Below are 25,255 nucleotides of genomic sequence, written 5' to 3'. Positions count from 1 at the left end.
GATAATTTTGTGAAAAAATATTTTTTATTTACAATGTTTATCTAGCTACACTGTATAGCAAAACACTAGTGACTGAATCTCTCCTCACTAGGAGAAACAAGCCAATATGCTTTTCCCTTATTTACTTCTTAGCACACTACACACAGAAATACCCAGATTTGCACTATAAGTAAACTATTACCTGAAAAACCCTGCATATATCACTGCATGTCAATACAATTCCATTTATCGCAAAATGAAAACTTGCTGTCTACTTTTTCTTAAATATGATAATCCAATTTTTGCATTTGTTAATGTACCATAATTATTTATAATCTGTTCTGTGAAAATAAAAAAATAATGTATGTCAAATGTCTACCCTTCTGCGTCGCTAGAAGCCTCACAGTGGCTCTAATTTCCAACACGGGCTCTAGAATCTATAAAATATTTGAATGTTTTAAATATAATTTCATTTGCAATTTTATGACAATTAAACACTTACAGGCGAGTGAACAGATCAACATCTTGTTCCCTGAACTAATAAGATACTCCATGCAACACTACAGGCTCAGGAAAGAGTGGCTGGAAAGCTGCCCAGTGGAAAAGGATCTGGGGGTGCTGATTGACAGCCAGCTGAACATCAGTCATCAGTGTGCCAAGGTGGCCAAGAAGGCCAACAGCATCCTGGCTTGTATCAGGAGTAGTGTGGCCAGCAGGACCAGGGAAGTGATCGCCCCTCCGCACTTGGCACTGGCAAGGCTGCACCTTGAATACTGTGTTCAGTTTTGGGTCCCTCACGACAAGAAAGACATTGAGTTGTTGGGGCATGTCTAAAGAAGGGCAACAAAGCTGGCGCAGGTTGTAGGGAACAAGTCTTCTGAGAAGCAGCTGAGGGAATTGGGTTTGTTTAGCATGGAGAAAGGGAGGGTCAGGGGAGACCTTATCACTCTCTACAAGTAACTGAAAGGAGGTTGTAATATGGAAGGTGTTGGTCTCTTTTCCCAAGCAAAAGTGATAGGACAAGGGGAAATGGCCTCAAGTTGCACCAAAGGAGGTCATCACCAAAAGGGTTGTCAGGCATTGGAACAGACTGCTCAGGGAAGTAGTTGAGTCACCATCCCTGGGGGTGTTTAAAAGATGTGTAGATTTGGCACTTAGGCACATGGTTTAGTGATAGACTGAGCAGTTTTAGGTTTACGGTTGCACTCTATGATCTTAAAGATCTTTTCCAACCTAAAAGATTCTAACATTCTGTGAACAGTGCACTCGCAAAGTTTATCACCAGTTTGTAAGATAGAAATATTTATTCCAGCATCCATATGAAGAATATGTGCATAATCAACAGGTATAAAACCTGTACCTGCTGCATTTAGGGACTCACAGGTCTATCAAGCCCTAAAACTATGGAAGGAGTAGGGTTGCCCCTTGTCACTTGTCATATAATAAAAGAGCTAGTGAGCAAAGACTAGTAGAACTGTACACCAAAATGATGAATACCAGAAGACAGCTGTGGATGAGCAGATGCTTTCACTGCTCAAGTCGAACTTTCCTTGAAAGAGGCACAATATTTGATATCCCTCACTTTTACTTATCTGAGTGTGGTAGTGGCCTGCAGTGTAGTTAGGTGAAGAATCATTATCTGCTGGAGGGCAGCCTGAGATTAAAATAGCATATAATGGCTTCACCTTGTCTTGTAACTGTTAACACAGTACTGAGGATAAAGACTGCACCACCATGAATACGGTTATGGGGAAAGAAGGACAGACCATTTAGTGACACAATTGGGGTAGAATCAGGAACAGATTAATTGGAGAGAGAAAGGTATAGGATAACAACACTGGAATGGCGATTTAGGAGAGAGTATATAAATGAAGATATCTTCCAGAATACATATGAGTACATGTATCAGCTCATCAGCTACTACTGTCATTAAGCAATAAGATTTCTGACATATTACACTGCTCCTTGCCAAGTGCCTAGCACAATGCAGAAGCTGCCCTCTTTCTTAGATGGGCTTCTCTGGAATTACAGAAGTACACATCATAATAAACAAGAGTACGTGAAGTTCCATTTGTCTTTTCCATAGCAAGTGTGCTTACATACTAGCATTCAAAACTCCATATTGTGAATATGAATACTGACTACTTGAGATATTATTTCTAGGACTTATCTCTTAGAGTATGTTGAACTTATTTCAAATGACAGACAAATAAATAAAAACTTTAAAGAGCTGTGAAACAGTCTACATTAAAGCAAGGACAGAGAAAAAGGCAAAACTGAACCAGAGCCAAACATGGTTATGTTGGATAAAACACTTCCAAAACATGTATGCTCAGTGTGATCAGACATTGGACCTTTACATGTTAAAAAATGAGAGGAGAAGCCAAAACCAGCTAGACAAGTACTTTGGAGGCATCCAAAAGATCCAGACTGGTTCTACACAAAGTGATGGGTTTTGTTTGTTGTATCACATTTTTTGGTTGGTTGCTTTTGTTTGTTTTTTGTTTAAAATTAAAAAAAAAAAAAATTGTAGCACATTACCAATTTGCAAGTAGTGCGTTTTCCCTACAAAACCAAATAAAGCTTTAACACAAGAAAATGGCCTTTAAATACAGGCTACTTTACAGTCCTCAGGAAAACTGTCAGTATCAATCTAACTTAGTCATTACATGTAGGAAACTGAATGGAGATCAAATGCAGGCCACTGAGATGACTAATACAAAGGATTTTAATTCTATCCTCAAAGCCTCTTCAAACTCTCAATGGACTTATTAGTCTGGAAATGTGCAACTGTTATGACTAGGTCAGTGCACACAGAATCCTGAAATACCAGGGATTCTTTGCATCCCACGATATATCAAACAAAAAACAGATCCCTTTCTCTTTTCAAAGGGTTTTGTTCAAACAAATACATGCACAAGAGCAAGTAATTCTTCACCAACATTTAGTCAGTTTGCAGAACTTGTAATATCTGAAATCCGTCTAAAGGCCAGCAACATGTAAGAGTAAGATATAAATATGGGAACAGAGATTTCAGATTTTCAAGAACATGAAGTGGAATATGCAAAAATCACTGTTTTTTAACGTAGTTTATACACATTAGTGTGGCTTAGAAATGTATGTGTGGCAACATATATGTGTATATATATGCATATATAGACCCCCCCTCCTCATGCAAATATCTTCTTATGGCATATATTCTATATTAAATTATATGTGGAACTGGAAAATATAAGACACCCCAATTATAAATAATATAAATATGGCTGTTCAGTACTTACAAGACTGGTACAAAACCACCTTTAAACATTCCCAAGACTATTAATTCTATCATTATAACAGAGACTTTCTGAAAAAGATATACTGATATATCTGATATATACAAGATATATCTTTCAGGCAGGCCTGGAAGTTTTCTGTCTCTAGTGAGAATCACAGTAAAAGTCCAGCAGAAAATCCCCAAAGTATCTAGAAAAAGGGAAAGTTGGACTGGCATAATAGGAGCAAGCAATCTCAGTACTGCTGTCAACTTTACCAAACTGGCACTGATTTTTCTACTGGATCATAATTGGGCCATGGCTTAGATTATTATTGGCACATATCTCTGAAATTTTTTGTCTGGTAAACAGCTTTATTGAGTGGTGTCTAAGCCTGTCCATTTTTTTAATTTCCTCCCATCCAGGTACTTACAAAATACATGATTTCTTAGTTAGAGTCCATTGATTCTAGTAGTCATAGGTTGATTGCCCTAATATCTTTTGAACTACACTGAAAGCTGAATCAACCTCATGAAAAGCTTAGAGGCACTTGAAAAGTCTTAATTCCCAAGTCATAGCTGTGAATCCCACATAAAGACTGAGCGTCAAGCTAGAAGCTTAAGTTTGAAACAGGCTTACAGTTTTGAAAAATGTCCACTTCAAATCAATGTTACACTACCAGGCCTACTGCAGCCAAATGGCTTGCAAACATCATCAGATATTTTTTATGTTATGGTCAGACTTTGGTATGAGTACCCTGTAGAAAAGTGCACAGACTGAAAAACAAGAGAAACAGTGATTCAAAAACCCAATCGTCTTTAAAAGACAGGACTTTTTGTTCTGTGACAGTATGAAAGGAGTGAAAGTTTCCCATTACATTTGCAAGTTGTATGCACTGTGAAATAAGTCAGAATCATATTACTGGAGTGAGTTTCCAGCTAAACAGTCCAGTAGCAACTAGCCTAGGGAAGGAAAGGACATGGTAAACATGGTGGTCCATGCAGTGAAAAACGAATGTTAAAAACCCTATGAACACAAGAGTCAGATTTAGGCGAAGTACAAACTTTCATTATAAAGAAAAAGTAGAATTCATGGTACACTTGCACACAAGATCAGTAAAAAGAAAAACGAGAAAAAATTCAAGATGGAATCCAAACTATGTACGCTTCCGAATGAAAATATAAATACCACAACAAAACAAAATAACCCAAATCCTCAAGGTCTTCATGTGTACTGTTAACAGATTTATATTCTGAATGGAGTGTTCCCATAACCAAAATATAACTCTTCACAGAAAAATTAATAGAGAAGGTAAGTAAAAATATGTGACATGGAATCTAAACCACTGAAGAATAGTTTCCTGGTAAAGCAACATCTCTTCTGTGGTACTGAATAACCAGTGTGTTATTCAGAATTTAACTGAGACAAGGTGAAGGGGAGAAAGTAATTTTGCTGAAATGAAAAGATAGGGATGAAAGTGAAATACTCATTGAAGGAAATAGCAAATTTACTGAGTTAGGCTACTTGGCTTTACTGAAGGGAAATGTTCAAGAGTTCCCTGATTTGGGAAGCATAATATAATGTTTTAAAAACTACACTTGAAAATAATGAAAAAAGATTGTGAAACTAATGTCTCAGTTCAAGGAAGCCTGACACCAATGTGTGTGTACATTGTTTTAGACATCTAATAATATTGTAACTGAGGCTTCTGTAGGAGCTCGGCTAAGTAATTATGTTTTTCAAAGATGGGAACATTTCTCTATGTAGGAAAATAAGCAACAGACTAGTTTGTTTAAAAATAAGCAGTGGATAAAGTGTCAAAAATCCTATGAAAAGCTTCCAAAGTTTAATCAGAACCAGCAATAACTCTTTTCATAAGACATCTTGCTTAATTAAGCTGGGGAGGCTGGCTCCTGGTATGGAGTCTCACTGTAACTAGTGGAACTCTGTGTGGTCGGCACAGTCCAAACAAACACCACCCTCCAAGGTCAAGACTGGAATATTTACTGCGGTTTTGCAGCTAGATCTAGAGGATGATGCAGACTTGAGCAGCCAGACAGCACTATTAAATACAGATGATTAATTGTGTGCAATCCTTGATTAACCAACCAAAGTTATAAGTTTGCCAGATTCACAGGTTATTTTGTGTTTCTTCTGTGTATGCTAATTCACTCTTATGTCTTGGTGAGATTATACATCACAGAAAAACTTAACTCTGGATTTTCAAATATATAAAGATGTAGCACCACAAATAATGAGGAACAATGCAATGAGGTGAAAAAGGATTTACATCATTGTTATTTTGAATAATTGGGCAATAAATAAAAAATACGGTCAAATACAGCCATGTCAGCCATTGTATTTCTGAATGAAGATGAGAGCTCTAACACAAATAGACAGGGGCTTCTGAATATAATAGCGCATTGCTAATTACAAGCAAGCTTACTGAAGAAACAAACTTAAAATCACTAGTGTATTAGCAAATCTGAGTATGATATTAGAATAAAAGCTAGAGACAGAATGTAAAAGAAAGAATTCTCTGTTTTCATTATCAACATCACATTTTTGTAGAAGACTTATTCACTGTTCCAAAGCTAATATAACAAATGTATATTACAGACAATGATAATTGCAAGAATAGCAAATTTAAAAAAGTTCACAGTCACAGTAGGATGCAGTTTATAACCACAAATCTGAACTTTTTTTTTTTGGAATTTGATTTTAAAGTAAAATTCTAGATCCAATTTATTGCTGAACTGTTCATGTCTTTCACCACTGCTTAACTCTGTTCATCTGTGTACAGTGCTTGTGGATCTCAGTGTAAGATGCAGTTTCTTTAGTTTAACATTTCTAGTGTTTTTACATATGGTGTTTGGCAACAACAAAGAAATATTAACTTTAAGGCCAGTAAGCTTTCACACAATTAAGGAAAACAAAATGATGGATCATAGATCAGCATCATTAATGGCAATGACCAAACTAGTAGCAGGTAGCTACTAGGATATAATGTATATTCCTCTTTTATGAAAATGCAATAAAATGACTTCAATACTTGAGCTTTAAATATAGAATAGTAATTTGAAGTATATTAAGCTAGATGAAACAGAAAATTATATGAGTGATGAAAAGCAAGAGTAGCCAAGGTATCTCTTTATTCTAAGCTGTAACACTTGTGTGTAATTCTTACAAGAATGAGGATTATGATCCTGATTCAATAAAATAGTTAAACTTTTTATCAAGCTTGATATGTCATGATTTGCATTTGATTACTTGCATGCTTAAATTTTAGGCAGGTACTTATTTGATTACCAAGTGAATTGAAAGTATAATAGCAACTCAACTCCTTTATTGTAGTAGTTAGAAGGCCATGGAATGAAGTTTTGCAAAATACAAAAAAAAAAAAAAATATATATATATATATATGTGTGTGTGTGTGTGTGTGTGTGTGTGTATGTGTGTCTAGGGCTTGTCAAAACTGAGATGATTACTTAAAATCATCCTTTTATTTCCTACTACTAAAATCCAATCCTCCAAGTATCTTGTAGATCACTAATAACTTTCAGGTTCAGCTGGTAAGTTAATACAAATCTGTATCACATACACATCTGCTTGATTTTGATGCTGAACTCAGTTCACATCCCCTGGGTGTCTGATAATTTGTTTGTGAGAAATCTGTTCTTGATATAATAAATAATATAAATAAATAAATAAATAATAAATAATTACACTTGTGTAATACATTTACTGTGACTACAGTTCTGTTTAGGATTCATTGTTTTTCTACCTTTAATCACATTTAAAGACATTTAAACTATCAACAAGGCTAATTATACACAGGTAGCAGCTGCCTGAACTTGAAATGGAGACTTGAGTCTCTTCATAGTAGCATCTTCCCTTTATATTCCATTTGAAAAGCTATTTTTCATGGACATAGAATTTAATTTTTTCATTTCCAGAAGTAAATCCTAAAATTCTGTAATTTATGCTACTGGAAATCAATGACAAAGCAAAATTCTCCCCAGGAATGACAGATGTTGAAGTAGTTAGTGTAATCTGCTTCCTTTAAAAAAATTAAAAACAAGAGTAACAAAGAACTCAACTTTTGTATTTATTTATATCGAGCTTGCACTTTTTCTAGTTTTTCTAAGGACAAATACTCTTTCATAAAATCAACCAATTTCACCCTGGGATAGTAACAGAACAATATAGAAAACAAAACCAAAAACCAACCAAACAACAACAAAAAAACACAAACAAAACCAATCACACAAAAAAACCCAACTTAGGAAGTGGAAAGAAAAACAGGACACTGTAAACTGTTGTCCACATTAGTAATAATAAAATGCAAATATGAGAGCATGTCTAAATGGAATACAGCTTTAAGCATGGAACATCTGTGGATGGAATAACTTTCTGGAAACACCTTGGTTTTTTTGTCAGTTACAGAGGAAATTTAGGCTCAGAGTTTAAGTTTCAATAATTATTCATCAAATGTCTAAATTAATCAACATAGATGGTATAACTGCAGTCTTGTTCAACATGCTGTTTCATGGATAATGAAAATATTTTTATTACTAGTGAAATATTGCTTTATAGACTGCACAATATATTAATCAAATTAAATTAAAGGCAAATACAGTACTACATTTGCTTTTAAAACTAAATATGCAACTTCATAAATATATCATAATGATTATGTTAGCTTCCAGATTGTACAGGTGATCAGATTGTACAGAAGATGTTTTACGTCTGCTAGTGAGATAGGTGTTAGGCAGAAACTCGAAAGAAAAACACATCAGGAATACCCAAAGTAAGTGTCATAAATTCCTACACTATTACCTTTCTTGTACCATAGCCTCAGCTTACTGTAGTAGTTTCAGTTTCTATAGATATTTGCACCAAAAAAAGGCCACAGAAATGATAAGCAGGAAGACCGTCATTTTAAACTCCAGCATATTTTCTAGTACTAAAATCTAACAAAGAAATTAAAGAAAAACAGTGCTATAAACCAGAGAATACATTAGAACAGAACCAAGGTATGTGTTGAAGGTGATAAGAATAAATATTTCAGAAGATCACCATGTAAACTTTTTTGTTAGTCCTGTCAGTGGCTGCATAAAATTTTAATACATCTGAAAAAAAGACAGTGAAGGTAGTATTGAAGTACTCCTGCACAGCGATCTGCATGTTCAACCACATTCTTCTGATGTATTCACAGCAAGAGCCAAGTGCCTAATTTGAGGATTTGCAGTGAGCTTTCTAAATTATATCTATATATGATATATTTGATCATTTGTAAGAATTCAAATCCATGCACCTTTAAGGAAAGGAAAGTGAGAAACCAAAGTACATGAAAATAGGCTTTAAAGACAACTGACCTTTTTCCACTTCATTCAGATTAGCAGCTTGCAGTGACAAAGACAGAAGAGACAAGAGACTTTTTACATTGTAATACAACAGCATAGCACATCAAGCTAATGCACAACTACAGCAGCAGAGAGGTTGATATAACAAAACGAAGCAAGCTTCAGAGTCTCACCTACAGCAGAGCAAAACAAACAGGAAAGGTAAGAAGTCCATGCCACTGGTGGCATAAGAAAGGTTTTACTTCTGGATCAGTTAGATCTGTGATCTAATGACTGATGGTAATGAGCAAGAGAAATGATCATCTGTAATCTGCAGAGTGTACATAAAATGACCTGAAGTGTATTAGACTGAGATTAAAATAAAGGAGATGATAATGTTAAGAGAATAGCAAAGTTAAAGAGTGCAGGACATAGTGAGGTATTTTAAATGTTTTATTTCTCAAGGTTTCATCAGACACTCTGAGTGTCTGCTGATTCCATTGGCTTATACTGTTGTCCCAGAGTTAGTCTGTGATCTGAAGAAAGCTCATGGTATAGTGCAAGTACCATTCTTGTCTTTCCACCTGTAGCTGTGAAGGTAATGCAAAATTTAACTGAGGCAGAGAAAAATGTATTCCTGATTCTTAGGCAAAAAAAAAAAAAAAAAAGCTTTCTTAATTGTTTCTTTTAATTCAACACTGTACTTGAGAAGTGTTTTCACACTTCCAAATTTTCAAGGGATTGTTAGGAAAGTCAAAAAGTGACTGGTTTTGCACTGTAACATTCTTTACAAGACTTTTCAAAGCTTTTGCATGTATTTTAATTTGAGAAGTTAACAAGCCCTCCACATGAAAATAAAACTTTAAAGAAGAATGATTTACTTTTCATACAACCAGGTTTCAGCTGATTTCTTCCTTATACTGTGCTACTGAAATCTAAAGCATATTTGCAGATAACCATTCACCCAGAAAAATACTCTGGGCTTGTCCACTTCTACATGCAGTATATATATGCTGTGACATCTGGAACACAAGAGAATTTGAAGTATTGCCCACAGAATTGAAAGAAGACAGGACAAGCCTATGGTGGTATTTTCCTGCTATGTATGCTGTCCTAGTCTCCAGCAACTTAACAGCTCAGGGACGTTCTGAACTAGAGATAAGTATCTTTGAATTTAAAAATATTTTTACCTACTAAATATATAGCCTGTTTTCCTAGTAAGTTTGCCCAGCTAGCACATTAAATTAATTTATCTAATGAAAAATACCTTTCATAAAAACCAAAACAAAACACATTAGCAATATGCAGATTTGATTTTAACCTGTTAGAACAGATACCAAAATCCAAATGTTTACAAAGTTCCTCATGAAAAGCACTGTATCCATACTGGACAGGGATTCTGTTACTTATCTTTCAAATTAGGCTATAAGCCAGAGAAATTAAAAAAAAATCCTATAAATACTTTGGTAATTCACAGACACTTGAGGCAACTGTAAGATTACCTTATATCTGAACACTACCATTTCTAGCTCCTGATGTGTCCAGACTACTGCCAGTCTAATTCTTAACACTGAAGGTTATTTAATTATTATGCAAGCTCAAGGATGACGGATGTGGAGACCCCTCAATTAGTTCAATGTTTTATATGTTTAAAAACCACGTGTCTTTGGTTTTGGTAAGGTGTTGGAAAAAATCTGATGAGATAATGTAAATGCTCAACTTTTTTGAAAAACAGAACAATTAAACTTACTGATTACAAGTAGATTGTTTTTCTTTATTTTAGAGCTGATGAGAAGGTTCTCACCTACTCACATGACTTAGTGACTTCAGTAGCAATTATGATTAGGCATTGCATCAGTAAAAGCAAATCCCTTTTTCTGAAATACAGTTAGCAAAGAAAAACTCTTGCCATGTAAACTGATAGCATTGTCCTTTGAGAATTTCCCACAATTATGAATCAAATTAAAAAATACACTTTCTTGTGTTTTGAGTGAATCAGTACAACTGCAATAGACAAAAATGTTAATGTTTATGTTCTCCTTTTAGCTCTACCCATATATATGTATAGAGAAATGCTAAAACTGCTGTTTCAATTGTAAATGTAAAATGCAAATTTCAGTAACCACACTATAGAAATGCAATACTTAATCAAAGTTTGAGGCTATCACATATAAAACAAGCCTTTGTATCTGCTCCATGGATATTCAATACAAAACGGTCTCTCCCATGGCATACTGTGAATACAGCAAGCTGTTGATTCAAGCAGTTAAATGCATCTAGAGTAATGTCAAAAATGAAGAAACAAATGACACAAAAACACCTGCAAAGCTGCAGAGAAGGAATGCATGTGCACATGAATTGCCCACTATCTAATAGATACATGAAACCTCTTAGCATGAAGCCACTGAAAAGGAATACTGCGCTGATGTGACTTTGGTTTGCTTTCTTCCAGCCTACACAGTAGAACATCTGATCACATTATTAAGGATATGGCAATCGATCCCAGGGGAGCTGAAGCTTGACCGACATAGAGCTGAAATACAGTTATAGGAGAAATAGCAAACACCTGTCTCTACTTACTGATGCTGTTACCTATTATTTGTTTCTAAGGCTTGAATTGTCAATTGCTCTTAGGTATTAAGGTATCAGTACTTGGGAAAATAGTATTTTGTCTAAGCGGAAGATTGTTCTTCCAGATATGGACCATCCACTTATTATTAAATACCTTATTCTGGCTACTTACACTTTTAACCTGTATTGCTGTAGATATTATAGCTTATGCTATATGGGGAAATTTCTCCCAAACATTTACCCAGCATAAGTACAGGATGAATACATACATGAGATTATGAAGCTGTATTTCCTATATACCTGTGTTTTGTCATCTTCACTCACTGGGGGTTTCCAAGATTTAAATATTGACTTTAGATTTGAATACCATAAAACATTTGAGCAATCCAACAGGTTGTGGAACTAATGATGGATGTAGCTTGGATTAAAAGGAATTAGCTATGTTTTCTAAAATTAAAGTAATTCAGGAGTTCACCTCTCCTCTCAGTTTTCCAGAGCTCAAACTTAGTGCTCCCTCAGGATACTGAAAACCTCATTGGATAGAGACAATAGGATAGATTAAAGATACAGGATGACTGAGTAGAGTTAATTATGGTGGAGTTTACATTTATTTTTTATGCATTTCAAATAATAGTTTTGTGAATTTAGGCTCTTTGTTCTCCTAGTGGTCAACTAGCTGACAGAAAATAGATCTATCTAGTCAGAAAAACTATGAATCAGACCAATGTAAAGAATAGATCCTACTTCTTGTTCTCCAGTGTTGCTGTTCTAACTATCTTCCATTCCCACAGAGATGGTGACAGCAAACAAAGACTCTCTGTCTCAAAGAGAGGGGAATGCCAACTGAGAGAAACAAATAATTAGAAACTCTCTAATGATTTTTTTTTTCATACTAGAACAGAAAGCATCGCACTCCAAATTAATGTTTCTAACAGAGGGTAGGACAGCATTCAAGGATGCCAAATTCACTTCCCTTCTGGCACAGACAGATTCTTTTCTGCCCAGTAGGTAACATGAGGCATACAGGATAAAAGCAGAATATTTTTCAGATTTCTGCAGCTACAGAGGTTCTTCATTGGGGTGTCTGGGTTAGGTAAACAGTAGGGAGAGACACATTTTGAATGAGCTTTTAAATACCAAATGTTGTAATTTCAAAACTAAGAAAGGAACTAATGAGTGGGCATTAAATCTACAACACAACAAGCCATACGGGAGAGAAATATGTGGAGAACCTTGGTTTTAAGTAAAACTGAAGAATATTACTGTTCTGCTCGGAATTCTTGAATTACTTGTACTTTCTCTTATACTCCTACCTGTATATTCAGGTGGACAAAGGCAAGTATAATTATTAATTCCATCCACACAAGTAGAATTATTCTCACAGTCATTGTCTTCACAGTCATCAACATTTACTTCACAATTTTCACCTTCAAATCCATCTGCACAAGTGCACCTGTAATACAGAAAATAAAACTAACCACATTGACATTTTAGCTGGGGAGACCAGACAAGAAGTTCTGCAATTAACAGGTACAATAACTCATAGTCATTATCTCATAAAGGAACATGGTTGCTATAATGTAAGCCACCATATAATAAATGTTTATTTTTCATATTTTAAATTACAGAAAAAAGGCTTCTAAATTTGTGCTTTAATTTTTAGTTTAAGGAGCTTCTTATATTAAATCACTGAAAATTCTTTTTGAAAAGCGTACTAACTTCATCTTGTAAGATCAGATTATATTTCTTATGGAAAGTGATTTTTTTTAACAGTTAAACACATGTAAAAGACTGTGGAATCAGTATTCCACTATCATTCAGTTAAATAAACCAATATAAAGTTCTGTTTAAGATTCCATGCATAATACATGCATCCATATATAAAAACAAAGCTTGTATAAACTCTTCAAGGCAGTAATTTTTTTTTGCTTTTACATAAGTCTATACAAAACAAATACATCAAATTAGATTGTGAATGTAAAAGATCACTCAAATTTGACTACACATACATTTGCATGTAACAGGCACTATCCATAATTTCTGCAGCTTTGATTATAAGATCGCATTGATTTTCAAAATATGTAGTGTTCAAACAAATAAATGAAAAAGGTCAAATTTTGAGACATGACTATGTCACTTTAAATTCTAGAGGCATAGTAGTAAGATGTATATACTTAATTTTTAATAGAAAATGATTTAATCTTTGGGTAGAATTTAGAGTAAAAATAAGAATAATGTCATAATGAATTGCAGGATAGTGAACTGCATCTTTTTGAAGTGTCATTTCTAACAAGCTTGAGGTGTTGATTATTAAATGACTAATAATTTCACATAAGAATGCTAAAGAACTTTATTTCATAATTCATGAAGTACATCTGGCGTAATTGTATTGTGTGATTAAATAACTCAAGATTAAAAATGTTCACAGCATGTTTATCTGCTGGCATAGTGAGTTTCAAATTAATCATTAATTTTCTGTTTCACTGGGATTTGCATTTTATCATTTACATGCTGTTTGTTGAAGTAATACACACAACAACAGATGAATTGTGAGATTTTTTTCAGCAGGGATCTAGCTAGCTATTAATTAGCATAATGGAGTCAATACTATGTTGTCTTGACCTGATATGCCTGAATTAATCACAATCATTCATTATTGTTTTTAACAGATTCAAAGCTTTAGGTTTCCAAGGACGGCAACATGTTCTGAAAACTTCAGAAGCACTGAAAATCTGCCTTTGCGGTGCATATACCAGCAAACACAAAGAACCCAAAGATTAACACCAAAATTATTTCAGCATATAAACCTCAGTGGTTTTCCATCCTCTTATTACATCTTAAAACAACCTACCAGAAACCATCTTTTTCTCCTTCTTTCAAATGACAAGTTCCACCATGGTGACACGGGTTACTAATGCAAGCATGAATGGGAATATCGCAGTCTTGACCCTATCAGGGAACAACAATTATAATTTAAGAAGAAAACACAGACACTAGTGGAAGGGAGCCAAATAAAACTGCAAGGTTGTTAAGGAGAAGCTTACATTGCAGTAAGCTTTTTCCTCTTCATGCAGTACCTACCTTGAAACCATATGGGCAAGTACATCTGTAGAAGTCAACTGGATCATTGTTGCAGGTTCCATCATTTTTACATGGATTTGACAAACAGGGGTTACACTTAGCAAGAATATTAACATCCACAGGCCCTTAAAAATACAAATTTGATAATCAGAAACAAACAACTATTAATTTATATCTCACAGGACATATCTGCCACATCGCTTTAAATTTTATAACGAAATTTATATTTTAGACTTTGTGGTGATTCAATATGAGTGGAATGCTGGACTACTCTTAATTCTTTTGACATAACCAAGTATATTTGGGGTTGGGTTTTTGTTTTAATTATAGTCTTTTTAAAAAAGAGCTGGTCCCAAAGTGACTCCCACTTCCCCATTCTCTGAAATCTGTACAGTTCTGATCCATGATTATTACCTTCCATTTGTATTGAAAAAATGAAGAATACAATTTCAGCTTTTGTCTCTTTAGGGGGTAAAACCTACCTATGAGAAAAAGAGTTATCACAGTTTGCAATCTCACCCTTGATGGTGTTACTGAGAATACTGTTTTAAATGTATTTTTCTCTTTATTTATTTTTTATCTGTAGGATCACAGAGGTGACAAAATGAATCAGTAAAATTACCTGTAAATTGGTTGAACAATAATTATAAGGACAGAATTCAGAAATGAATATTCATAAAATGTTAAGTTTCAGAAGCCAGACTTAGAGCTTTGCCCTACAAAAATCTTATCCCTATTATATACCTATTTTTTAGACATTAATTTTTCTGTTGTTTTACAATTTCAGTACAGCCTTTTCATGGTGAATTTTCAAGTTAGAAACATTTTTTTTTTCTTTTCCAAATCCCCGAAGAAATCACTTGCTATTTGTTAAAAGTTAGGAATTGCCTGGGTATAAATAATGATTCATTTTCATACACCTTAAAAAAACTGTTTACTGTAAGAGAAAAAAGGGGTTACTTGGCCAAATGCCTATTAAGAGAATGAACATGCATTCTCTACTGTCTCCAGCTCTACTGCTTGATGATATTAATGACTCCAGCTTGATTTCAGATTTCAACTATGAAAAAAATCTTTAGTTATCCACAGGTGATTTGTACATTTTAAGGAATAACCAGTGATCTCTCCTAACTAGACACAAAAAACCAAACTCCTGAGACCTACTGGTATTAATAGAACTATCTGATTACTTCAGAACAGGTTGTACTCAAAGTGAGTCAGACTATAAAGTTTTCCAAGCTAACAAGGCACTTTTACTAGACATATGTGGGATTTTTTTTGTTTGTTTGGTTGGGTTTTTTTAACTTTCTTAATGCATTTTTATTTGCAAAATTAATCTCAAATATGTCATTCTAAAGGAGCTGGCACTGGAAGGAAGCCATGTGACTATAAGGATTCAGTAGGGGATATTAGACAGGGGGAGGTTAACATTTATTATTATTTTTTTAAAAAATCTGCAGTTACTGGTATTCTTCTGTGTCAGTTTGCAAGCAAATCCAGAGAGATAAAAATGGTAATATGTAATAAGATGGTTATTGTCAAAACTCCAATCTATCTGGATCATTGTCTTCATTACCTTATTTTGAAAGAGAAATCTATGCCTATTTCTGTTAGACCAGCAGAGAGCATAGATAGAAGAGTTGAAACAAACACCACAGAATTAACATCTAGAAAGTCCTGCCTCTGTACTCTAGATTATTGCTGATTATTTGTAGAGTACATTAATAAGTTCTGTGAAAAACATAATTAAAAAAACCCCAAACAAACAAACAATCAAACAAAACCAAAACAACATGTTGTAGCCTGGAAACTATGCTTCCTTGCCTCAACTGTTTATAATGAACACCATATCCTCTTTTCTACTTCTTACGCAATAAAATGCTAATTATTTGGCATGAGTTAAAAAACATTCAGCAACTAAGGTTATTTTCCTAAATAGATTAGCAATCTAAATTTCACTTCTGAAATAGAGCCAGAAAATGGGAACCCAAGTCTCAACAAGATAGTAAACAACATTGTATCTGATTTTGTACTCTCTTTATTTCAAATTATTGTATATGTAGTATCCAATAAAAATTAACATTTTGATTTATCATTCTTGAGTTGTAAGATCAAAAAATGAAAATGTTTTGAATATTTTTACTGAAGTCTAACAAAAAGGCAGTTCTGGAACCTATTTTCATTTGCATTATATCATTCCTTTCCTCTTTCTACTTGTGTGTGTTAAAAGTATATGAAAAAGAATTAGGTTCATAAACTGTTGTTTAATTTTTCATATTGTAGACATATATATTCTTGAATAAGGCCTAACTGGAAAAACATTCTTAAAATCAAAGAAAAAATAAGCAGTGTTCTTTTGTAAACAGTGAAAAGCTAACCACATTTTACTGACAAACATATGCATACATCTAATATTTTTTGAAGAAAAACATGACACAAACCCTCTCAAAATCAGCTTCTAGAGAAACCTGTTGTAAGAAAGACTTTAAGCGCTGACTCAGGAACTCCTACTCTCTTGCATATGGCCTCAAAGTCAGTCTCTACACTGAGTCACTTATACTAAAGCTGCTAATGAAAGCCCTGAGTTTAGTACAATGCAGTGGAAACCATCACTTCAGTTATGCAATTTTCTGACCTCAAACCCAGACTTTCAAAATAACAAAACTACTCATACAATGTGTTAAACGATATCTCATGAAGAGTCAGCTGTAAATTCATCAAAGGGGAAAACAAACAGTAAGCATGCATGTCAAAGGAAAGAAGTCCGCTCAAGGTACACAAGAGGAAGGTCAGAAGGTCCATTCATAATCAGATCACCCATTTTGGATCTGCTTATAACCTTACCTGGTATCAGAAAACCACAAGGCCCTGGAATCTCTAGAAGCAGGGCATGGATGTTAAAGGGGCAAAAGATTGAGAATTTGTTAGAGGACACATAAAAGAGAAAAAAAACACCCATAAACCTAGAAAAACAACTGAAAGAAGAAAATACTAAGGGATGATTCCTGGAGTAAAAGAATTCATAGAATTAGAGTGATTTTATGGAGCTTTACAACTGAGATAAGACTTAATTTTAAAATGCCCATTTTCACTGGGAACTATTCATTATGTAAGTCAAATTCACTTTCAATTGAATCCAGAGAAACTGATAAGAGGGAATTACACACTATGCTTTTCCTCTAAATATATACACAATAGCAGACCATCAACAGATACATCCAAAAAGTCCTCTCACTCATAGCCTAAAATTTTGTTTCTAATAGGAATATAGCATCTTTCTAATTTCTATTCAGCAGTTCAATTTTAAGCAAAAGATAAAATTACTTATCTTTGAGTAACAGACACATAATGTCTTACAGGGCCATCATGTCATTGAAAAGCTGCTGATTTGCAATCTGTAATTATGAGCATCTTCATAGGACAGTGGCAGGAAAATTATTTTCTCTCAAAGGTATCCATAATACCCGATCTCCACTCTTGGAAGTGAAACAAATACAGTTCTTACCCTGCATAATAATATAAAGGATATTTTCTGATGGGCAAGAGGGAGTAAGAGATACTTTCTGGACTGTCTGACAGAAACATAACAATGACTGTAGGCAGGGGTGACACAGTTTTTAAAACTGACAGAACTGGAAAACAACCAACAAATCCTTCATGTCCCTGCAAATATTCTTTCACTTATATCCCTACAACAGTGTGTAATAACAGCATATCTGCAATTATGTTCGGTGTATGCTTGTAGAGAAAATGATTGGCCAGCAAATGTCCTATCCAAAATCAGACTGAGGGATTTTGCAACAGGTGAGTGTCACCTGCAACGAACACTGGCATAACCTCAAAGACGTACTGTTGAAAAATTGCAAGAAGGATTTGGAGGGAGAGACATCTCACACAATAAAATGGGTTCCTGTGCTTTTGTTTACAAAAAAGTTTTTTGATAGGACACCTAAGGAGAGAAGACTAAATAGAATGAACATGCAGTAAAGGACAACTCCAGATGAGACGAACTCCAAAAAAGTCCCATCACTTTTTTAAGGAAGAAATTACAAAGGGATCATGCTCACCTTTGAAGAGATATTAACAGATTGGTAAATCAAGAGAGCTTGAAGATTACCTAGACTGTGAGAATAGGTTATTTCTATAAGACTTCAGATCATATGTTTTTGACACCTCAGAAATAACTATAAACTTAGTAATAGCTTACAGGTATAAGCACACATAATTGTCAGGTTTGTTTTGGTTTTCCTAATTGGAGGTTTCAGTGGTTTTAAATCAGAACAATGAAAAATGAAGCTACAGCCTTTTCTGTGTTTTCAAAACATTTAAGAAAGGAGAAACGGATGGAAGAGAGGAAGATTAAACAGTACAATAAACTCAGTTCTCTCACATATGAGTAAAAAAGGTACTTTTCTAACCAAAAAATAGCGAGGTTCAGAAAAAGAACCTAAGAATAATAGACAATAATATAAATTGTGCTATAAAAGACAGCAACATTGGTATCAAGATGGAGATAAATGATCTTGGTCCAAACCCTGAGAAACCTCTACATGTAACAACATTTTAGAATGAGACCTCTACAGAGGTAATCACATCCCTTTATCTACCTTTTTTTTTTTTATTGTTTTCTCCTGAAATCTCAGAGAGAACATTCTGAACATATTGATTCAGTTACATACCACTGAGATAATGCAGACTGCAAGGATTTACAGTTTTTACTGTAAACAATCTGAATGAAAAGAACATTCTTTGGCTAAGGGAAATGTAGATGTTTAAATTGTAGTTCATGACTGAGACAGTACCAAGTACCTATGTATAACCATGTACCAAGAAATGCTTCACTGCAAATCCAAAGACTTTTGTTTTCCATTAACTGTTTGAAAATAAGTAGGCATTGAAGTCTTTAAAATAAATACAGTTCCTGAATGGAACCAAAGGCTACATCTCTCAGTTCAAGGAGGAATGCTGACGAGGATGAGTGAAGATGCTATAATAAATGTATTTAGAGCATACACGACTCTTATTTCACAGCTCAACTATTTGTAAAAATTCAAACCAGATACTTCAAAGAGAAAAACAGAACAGTACCTTGGCAAGTAAATTTTTTAGAAGGAGTTGTGAGAAGAAGTTTATCTGCCATTTCTCCAGGACCAGCACAACGTGCAATACCAGGTTCTTTGTATTCTGATTTGACCCAGTCAGATAGCCACTGCATGTTACAATCACAATAAAGAGGATTTGCTCCAATAGCCCTATGGAAAACAGACAAACAAAAAGGGAATAAAGTTTTAAATGGGTGCTTTTAAAAACAGAGCCCAGAAAACAGGTTGTCAAAAAAACCTTTCAAACCACAAACCTGCCCTCTCTCCACCAAAGTGACCCTAAAAGCATGAAGTGTCTGGATTTGGGTTCTAAATCAAGAAATTACAGTTTTAGCAATAAATTCGATCCAGAAATTTAGCTATTCTTAGCTGTATTATGTGTGAAGTTTGGAGAGCTAATACTAACTACCTTTCTTTCAGTGTTGGTATCTAATGGCTAAGATCAGCTGCATCAGCAGAATGAAACTGCTACTGGAAAATTAAGTTAGCAAGAATAAAGTATTTCTTCTGAAGCAGCCAAGGCAACCCCACAGAGTTCCACCCTGATATTTTTCCTTTTCAGTTTATGGCTCCCAGGCTGGTACAAACCATCTGTTTCTAAGCTTCCAAATTTGATTTAATCATTTCCTCTTTTGAGCTCTCTCAGTGAACTCACAGCTATGTACAGAATTCTGTAAGAGGTCTCTGCTGCATGAGTAAATAAAACTACATTATCCTAGCTTTGTGGTAGTTACATAAGAAGTGCCCTGATATGAAAGAAAATAAATTTCTTTAAATAAATCTGTTGGGGTTTTTTTAATTAAAAAGCTATTTAGCTAGAGATTCTCAGACTTCATTTCTGCAAAGGCTTTTAAAGTGTCTATTTGCTCCTCTAGAAACTATAAATACTATAAAAACTCTGAGAACAATGATATGTTGTGTAGTTAATTTGGAGGATAAAAACATCGTGCTATTCTATAAAGATGTACTCATATTACTTTTAAGAAATACCATAACCATAGAACTTTCAATAGATAATCTTGACATGTGCACACTCTCAAATGGCAGTATTAGAACATCCTCCCTTCTACAGATTCTTCCATACTATTTTTCAGATTGTCCCACAACTTTCGATCAGTGAATCTTCTAGAAACACAAGAAAACCTTTGGCAAGCAAAAGTGGTAGAAACTACCACTGCTGGAACACACTTTTCTGCCACACGGAGCAGGAAACCTTCTCTTAACTATTGCTACATACTTCCAGCTCAACACATGAAATGATTTACACCTGTTCAGTCAGGCTTAAGTCAGAGCAGTAACCAAACTCAGACTTAGCGATAGGGAACTTCTCATGCCAGGAGAAATACCTAGTATTTATTCACTCCATATATGCAGGAGTGAATGTCAGCTTGAACCAACACAATTGCCTTTCTGAAATCAGAATATTAGCATGCATAAGTGGTACCTGTTCAGAAAAAAAAAAAATAACAGCAACAATAATCAAATCTATGTAAATTTTACTGATATTTGATGCAGATAAACTAGTTTAATAGTAGTGTTTCAATGAGTTATCAATTACTTAAAGCTTGATTAGTATCATCAAATCTCTGACAAATAGTAAATTAAATGTAAATGTCCACTACTGAAGCAGAAGCAGATAATTACATTCTAAACAATGGCAGCTGTTCAGAAACATAAACCCCAGATATATCTAAAGGCACTAGTCAACTTACTCCTCAATTGCAAGTGAAGATTTAATAACTATCCATAAACACAACATGGTTTACTAGTCCTAATCTAGGTTCCCATTGAAAATTAAAAATAGGAAAAATACTGCCTCATAAGGTTTTCTGAAATCAGATGTCATGTATTTCATGTAAACTTAACAGACACCAACACCGAATCACAAAATAATTTAGAGCACTCTGGAGGTCACCTAATCTCAGCTCCTGCACAAAGCAGGGCTCACTTCAATGTCAGACCAGGGTTGCTCAGGGCTGTGTCCAGCTGAGCTCTGAAACTCTCCAGGGATGGAGATTTCTTGCTTCTTTGAGCAACCTTTTCCAAAGCTGAACCACCCTCACCGTAAAGAATTTTTAATTATGTTCAATCAAACTTCCCTTGTTGCAGCTTGTGACTCTTATTCGTCACTGTTTACCTCTGAGAAAAAACTGTCTCCATCATTGCTGAAACCCCCTTAGAGGCTTAAAAACTATTAGGTCCCTTGGCATCTACTTCTCCAAGCTAAATAAGCCCAGTTCTTTTAACCTCTCCTCACAGCTCATACAATCCAGCCACCTCCCCACCTTGCTTGCCCCTATCTTGTATTTGCTCTGGATCATACACATCTGCTTTGTGCTGGAGAAACTGAACACATATTCCAGATGCAGCCGTAAGAGGGCCAAGCAAATGGGAGTGAGCGCTGTCCCCAGTCACCTGCCTCTTTGCTTTCTAATGCAGCCCAGAGTCTTCAGGCTCCGTTGCCACTAGAACACACAGCAGACGTGTTCAGTTTACTGCCCACCAAGAGGCCCAGCATTTTTCTGCTGAGCTGCTAGCGGCTCTGGCCAGACCCCAGCCTATACTGATGCATGAGCTTGTTCCAGAGCAGGTCTTTGCATTTTGTCTTTGTTCAACTGTATGAAATTTGCTAAATATAACATTAAAAAATACAGCTATCTGAATACTTACAGGTGTGATAATGATGAAAGATCATTAAAAGCTCCTTCAGGAACAACAGAAATATCATTTCCATGTAAGGATCTTAAAAAGAAAATAAACAATGCATAAAAATCAGCAGGTTAACTGCAAATTTCATCTTTGGTACAGTTTTCAACTTTCTACTTTCTTTTTATTTTCTTTCACTTCCTCAGTGTTTCCAGCTGTCGTGTTCGTTCTTTGTTATTTAAGCTTTAACTGGCAGCCTACTTGTCACTTGATATTTTTCATCCTTAATTTTCATGAGAAATGTTATTAATAGGATTATTTTTAAATTGAAAGAATAAAGGTCAGTAGAAGTAGGTACATCTGCAAAGTACTGATTGGATTTAGGGACAGCAGAAGAGTTATTATTTCTGACTTTTTCACCAGTTCCCTGAAAATCCCATTAATTATGTTAATATTTTTTTTTTTAATGCTTCATGGATTCATGGAAAATACAGGTATTGACTGTTCATTAATATAAGCACTAACTTGATAGTCAAGGTAAAGAACTAAAGACCATATTAAGTATCAATACCAGGACTAGTGTTATCTCTGTTTCCTATAGAAAACCTGCACAAAAGTATCTCTCCTCTTCTATAAATTCATTCAGTTACATGTATATCTAGCACATATAGGACTATGGTTCTTGAAATTATCCACATTTATATAAAATAATTGATGTTATGTGAGTACATTTAAATAATGCCACGCTTGACACATTTAATCCAACTATGCTATTAAATCATTAGAAACTACCCAAATGGAGGTAAAATTTACAAGTTTTGCTGGGGACTTTTGAGAAAGAATTTTTTGCAGTATGGTGGTTGTTTTTTTCCTTAATGACAAACTGAAGCTGTAAACTACACTGACTGGTCTTTATTTTCCTTTGTCCCTTTCTGTGCCCTTTCAACCATATTTTTCCTATGTTAAAATGGAAAGTTTTCTTGGAAACAAAGAGTAATTTTATTGATTTTTCAATAGTAAACCATGATGTCATCGTTTTGGAAATACTCCCAAATTAAATGAAACAACAAAGAAAGAAATTTAATCTTGGAATAAAAATATTCAAAATTCAACTGCCAAACTCCCTCATATATACCAAGGAATTTATACACATGGCATTTTTGTTGGACTTTAATGCTTATAACAAGGAATAATGTAACATAGAAAAGAAATACAGCCAAGATGAAAAAGAATTAAAGAAAACCTGTATGTCTGTATCTAGAATATTGTCCAGGGTGCACAACTTGTCCACAACTTCTTGTGCAGCATTTTGAGAATGTACTTCCCCAGAATGAAGCCACTTAAATTTTTAAGGATACGTAATTATCACTTTTCAAATGCTTGATAGATTTTAAAATCTAGTAACCTCCTGCAGATTTGCTATCTGTTGTACACAAATAAAAATTCTGTAAAATAGCAATGGTTAAAAAATAATACTTACAACAACCTAAGTGATTTCAAGCCATCAAAAGTCCGTGCAGGGATACACCTCAGGCGGTTGTAACTAAGAATTCTGGAAATACAAAAAATACTATCAGTGATGTATATCAGCCATTCAGTAAACAATGCAGAGCATGATCAAAACCAGCTTTTGCACACATAGCTAGTTAGGAAACAAGTTATTTTACAGCCTCCACAACAAGCAAGCTTTATTATCAATTAAATGTCTTTTCTTTCCAAGACAAAAAACCCCACTGCAATGCTTCCAAAGAGTCATTGTTACATGTTTAAACTTACAAGGTGAGCAGCTGAGTCATGTTGCTGAAGCTCTGATTAGAAAGAGTGCTGATTCTGTTGTTACTTAAATCTCTATAAAAAATAAATGCAGAAATTCAGACCTTAAAATGACTGCCTCATTCCTGAAACACTGTAAGTTAAAACTCACAGACACATTATTTTTATTAGTAGAAGTAGTATGATCATTGGCATCAATATTTAAAGCAGCACACATTTTTATTTTCACATGCCATGTACAAGCCCAGCAATAGTTCAGCCTGACCAATGAAAAGCATTTTCAACACAGATGAAAAAGCAGTGCAATGCATTCTTATACCACAGCAATGTCCATCATGCTACTAAGTTAATGCGATCCTACATGAACTCAAGTATAGAAATTAAAGTCGTGTTTTAAAGTGGAAATCATTCTAGTCCTGTCCCTTATGACACCTGAGTAAATATCATCTAATACTCTTCTTAACACTTATATGCTGAAGACATCAAAGCCCAGACCTGTTATTATAAAGAACACTATCTAAGATCTGTAGAGAAAGCCTTAACATCTTTCTTGTTGTTCAATATTCTGGTGAATAAAATCTTAACCATAAGTATGATGGAAGGTGGAGAGCTCTGCTGGTAGCTTCAAAGATAGCAGCTTCAAAGAAGCTTTATTAAACTTCAATACCACTTGTTCTTTATTCTCATATTGTACTATAGTTGTAATTTTATGTTGACTATTTCACTACTGTATACTGTATCTTGTGGTCAAATATAGCATTTGTTTCTGAGGGAACCTTGATGTTTTAACTCAGGAGTACTGTTGAATAGCAATGCAATATATATATTTTTCCCCTTAAATTTCATGAAAGCATGTAAGACAATAATAAACATACTAGGCAAGTAGAGCAATATTCAAAAGAGAAGGAATAATTTAGAAATAAACAATTTTCCTTGTTAATCTAGAACTCAGGAGACACGAATGTAATTCCTTGTTTGGCCACAGAAGTGCTATGCATAGTGTTCTGGTTTTCCAGACATAGTTGAGGAACATTCTTAACTTCATAACAGCAGGATAAGGACACATTCAGAAGAGATCACAATAAAGTGCCCCACAGGTCTGATATATAAACACTGCTAATACTAATCTTATTTGAATTTTATTTATTGTTCATCTATAAATTATCTTATTACATTTGTCTGCTAAGTTGTCTGTATTTTCTGATTAGGTGGTAAAGTTATATGATTTCTGGCTATGTTTGTCAAAAATAGACCAAGAGTACCTAGTCTCTGTGACATATATCTACTCTTCACTGATACTGTTACTGCACACAGTCCAATCTATATGGTTGATTTTTGTACTGAGGTTGCAAAGTTTATATTTTCTCTGTGCTGCAAGTTAGGTCTTGTGTAGTACCTTCTCTAAACAATCCACAAAGGTGTCCTGCAGGTTCTATGCTATATACATTTCAGAATATTGGAAGGGAGTTTTCCTGACAATATCTACAAAATACAAAGTTTT

The 25,255-nt window shown here is 34.5% G+C and overlaps 1 protein-coding gene across 15 annotated transcripts in view; it reads right to left on the bottom strand.

Annotated features, from left to right (window-relative positions):
* The window catches only part of SLIT2 (slit guidance ligand 2), a 263,667-nt gene that overhangs the window by 24,383 nt on the left and 214,029 nt on the right, over positions 1-25,255 (bottom strand). For 7 of the 15 annotated variants that reach the window (XM_071807351.1, XM_071807349.1, XM_071807352.1 and 4 more), the window contains 9 exons: positions 23,758-23,829; positions 23,462-23,533; positions 22,006-22,077; positions 19,322-19,485; positions 17,078-17,110; positions 14,234-14,358; positions 14,004-14,101; positions 12,466-12,605; positions 8,615-8,641 (listed from right to left, as the gene is read on the bottom strand). In XM_071807351.1, the coding sequence (XP_071663452.1) occupies positions 8,615-8,641; positions 12,466-12,605; positions 14,004-14,101; positions 14,234-14,358; positions 17,078-17,110; positions 19,322-19,485; positions 22,006-22,077; positions 23,462-23,533; positions 23,758-23,829 (803 nt within the window). The remainder of the gene's footprint in view (positions 1-8,614; positions 8,642-12,465; positions 12,606-14,003; positions 14,102-14,233; positions 14,359-17,077; positions 17,111-19,321; positions 19,486-22,005; positions 22,078-23,461; positions 23,534-23,757; positions 23,830-25,255) is intronic. The other 8 variants (XM_071807346.1, XM_065836605.2, XM_065836606.2 and 5 more) reach the window with 4 other exon arrangements.

This window comes from Patagioenas fasciata, chromosome 4, assembly GCF_037038585.1.
Source record: "Patagioenas fasciata isolate bPatFas1 chromosome 4, bPatFas1.hap1, whole genome shotgun sequence".
Classification (NCBI taxonomy): Eukaryota; Metazoa; Chordata; class Aves; order Columbiformes; family Columbidae; genus Patagioenas; species Patagioenas fasciata.
This window is presented reverse-complemented; position numbering and strand designations above follow the sequence as displayed.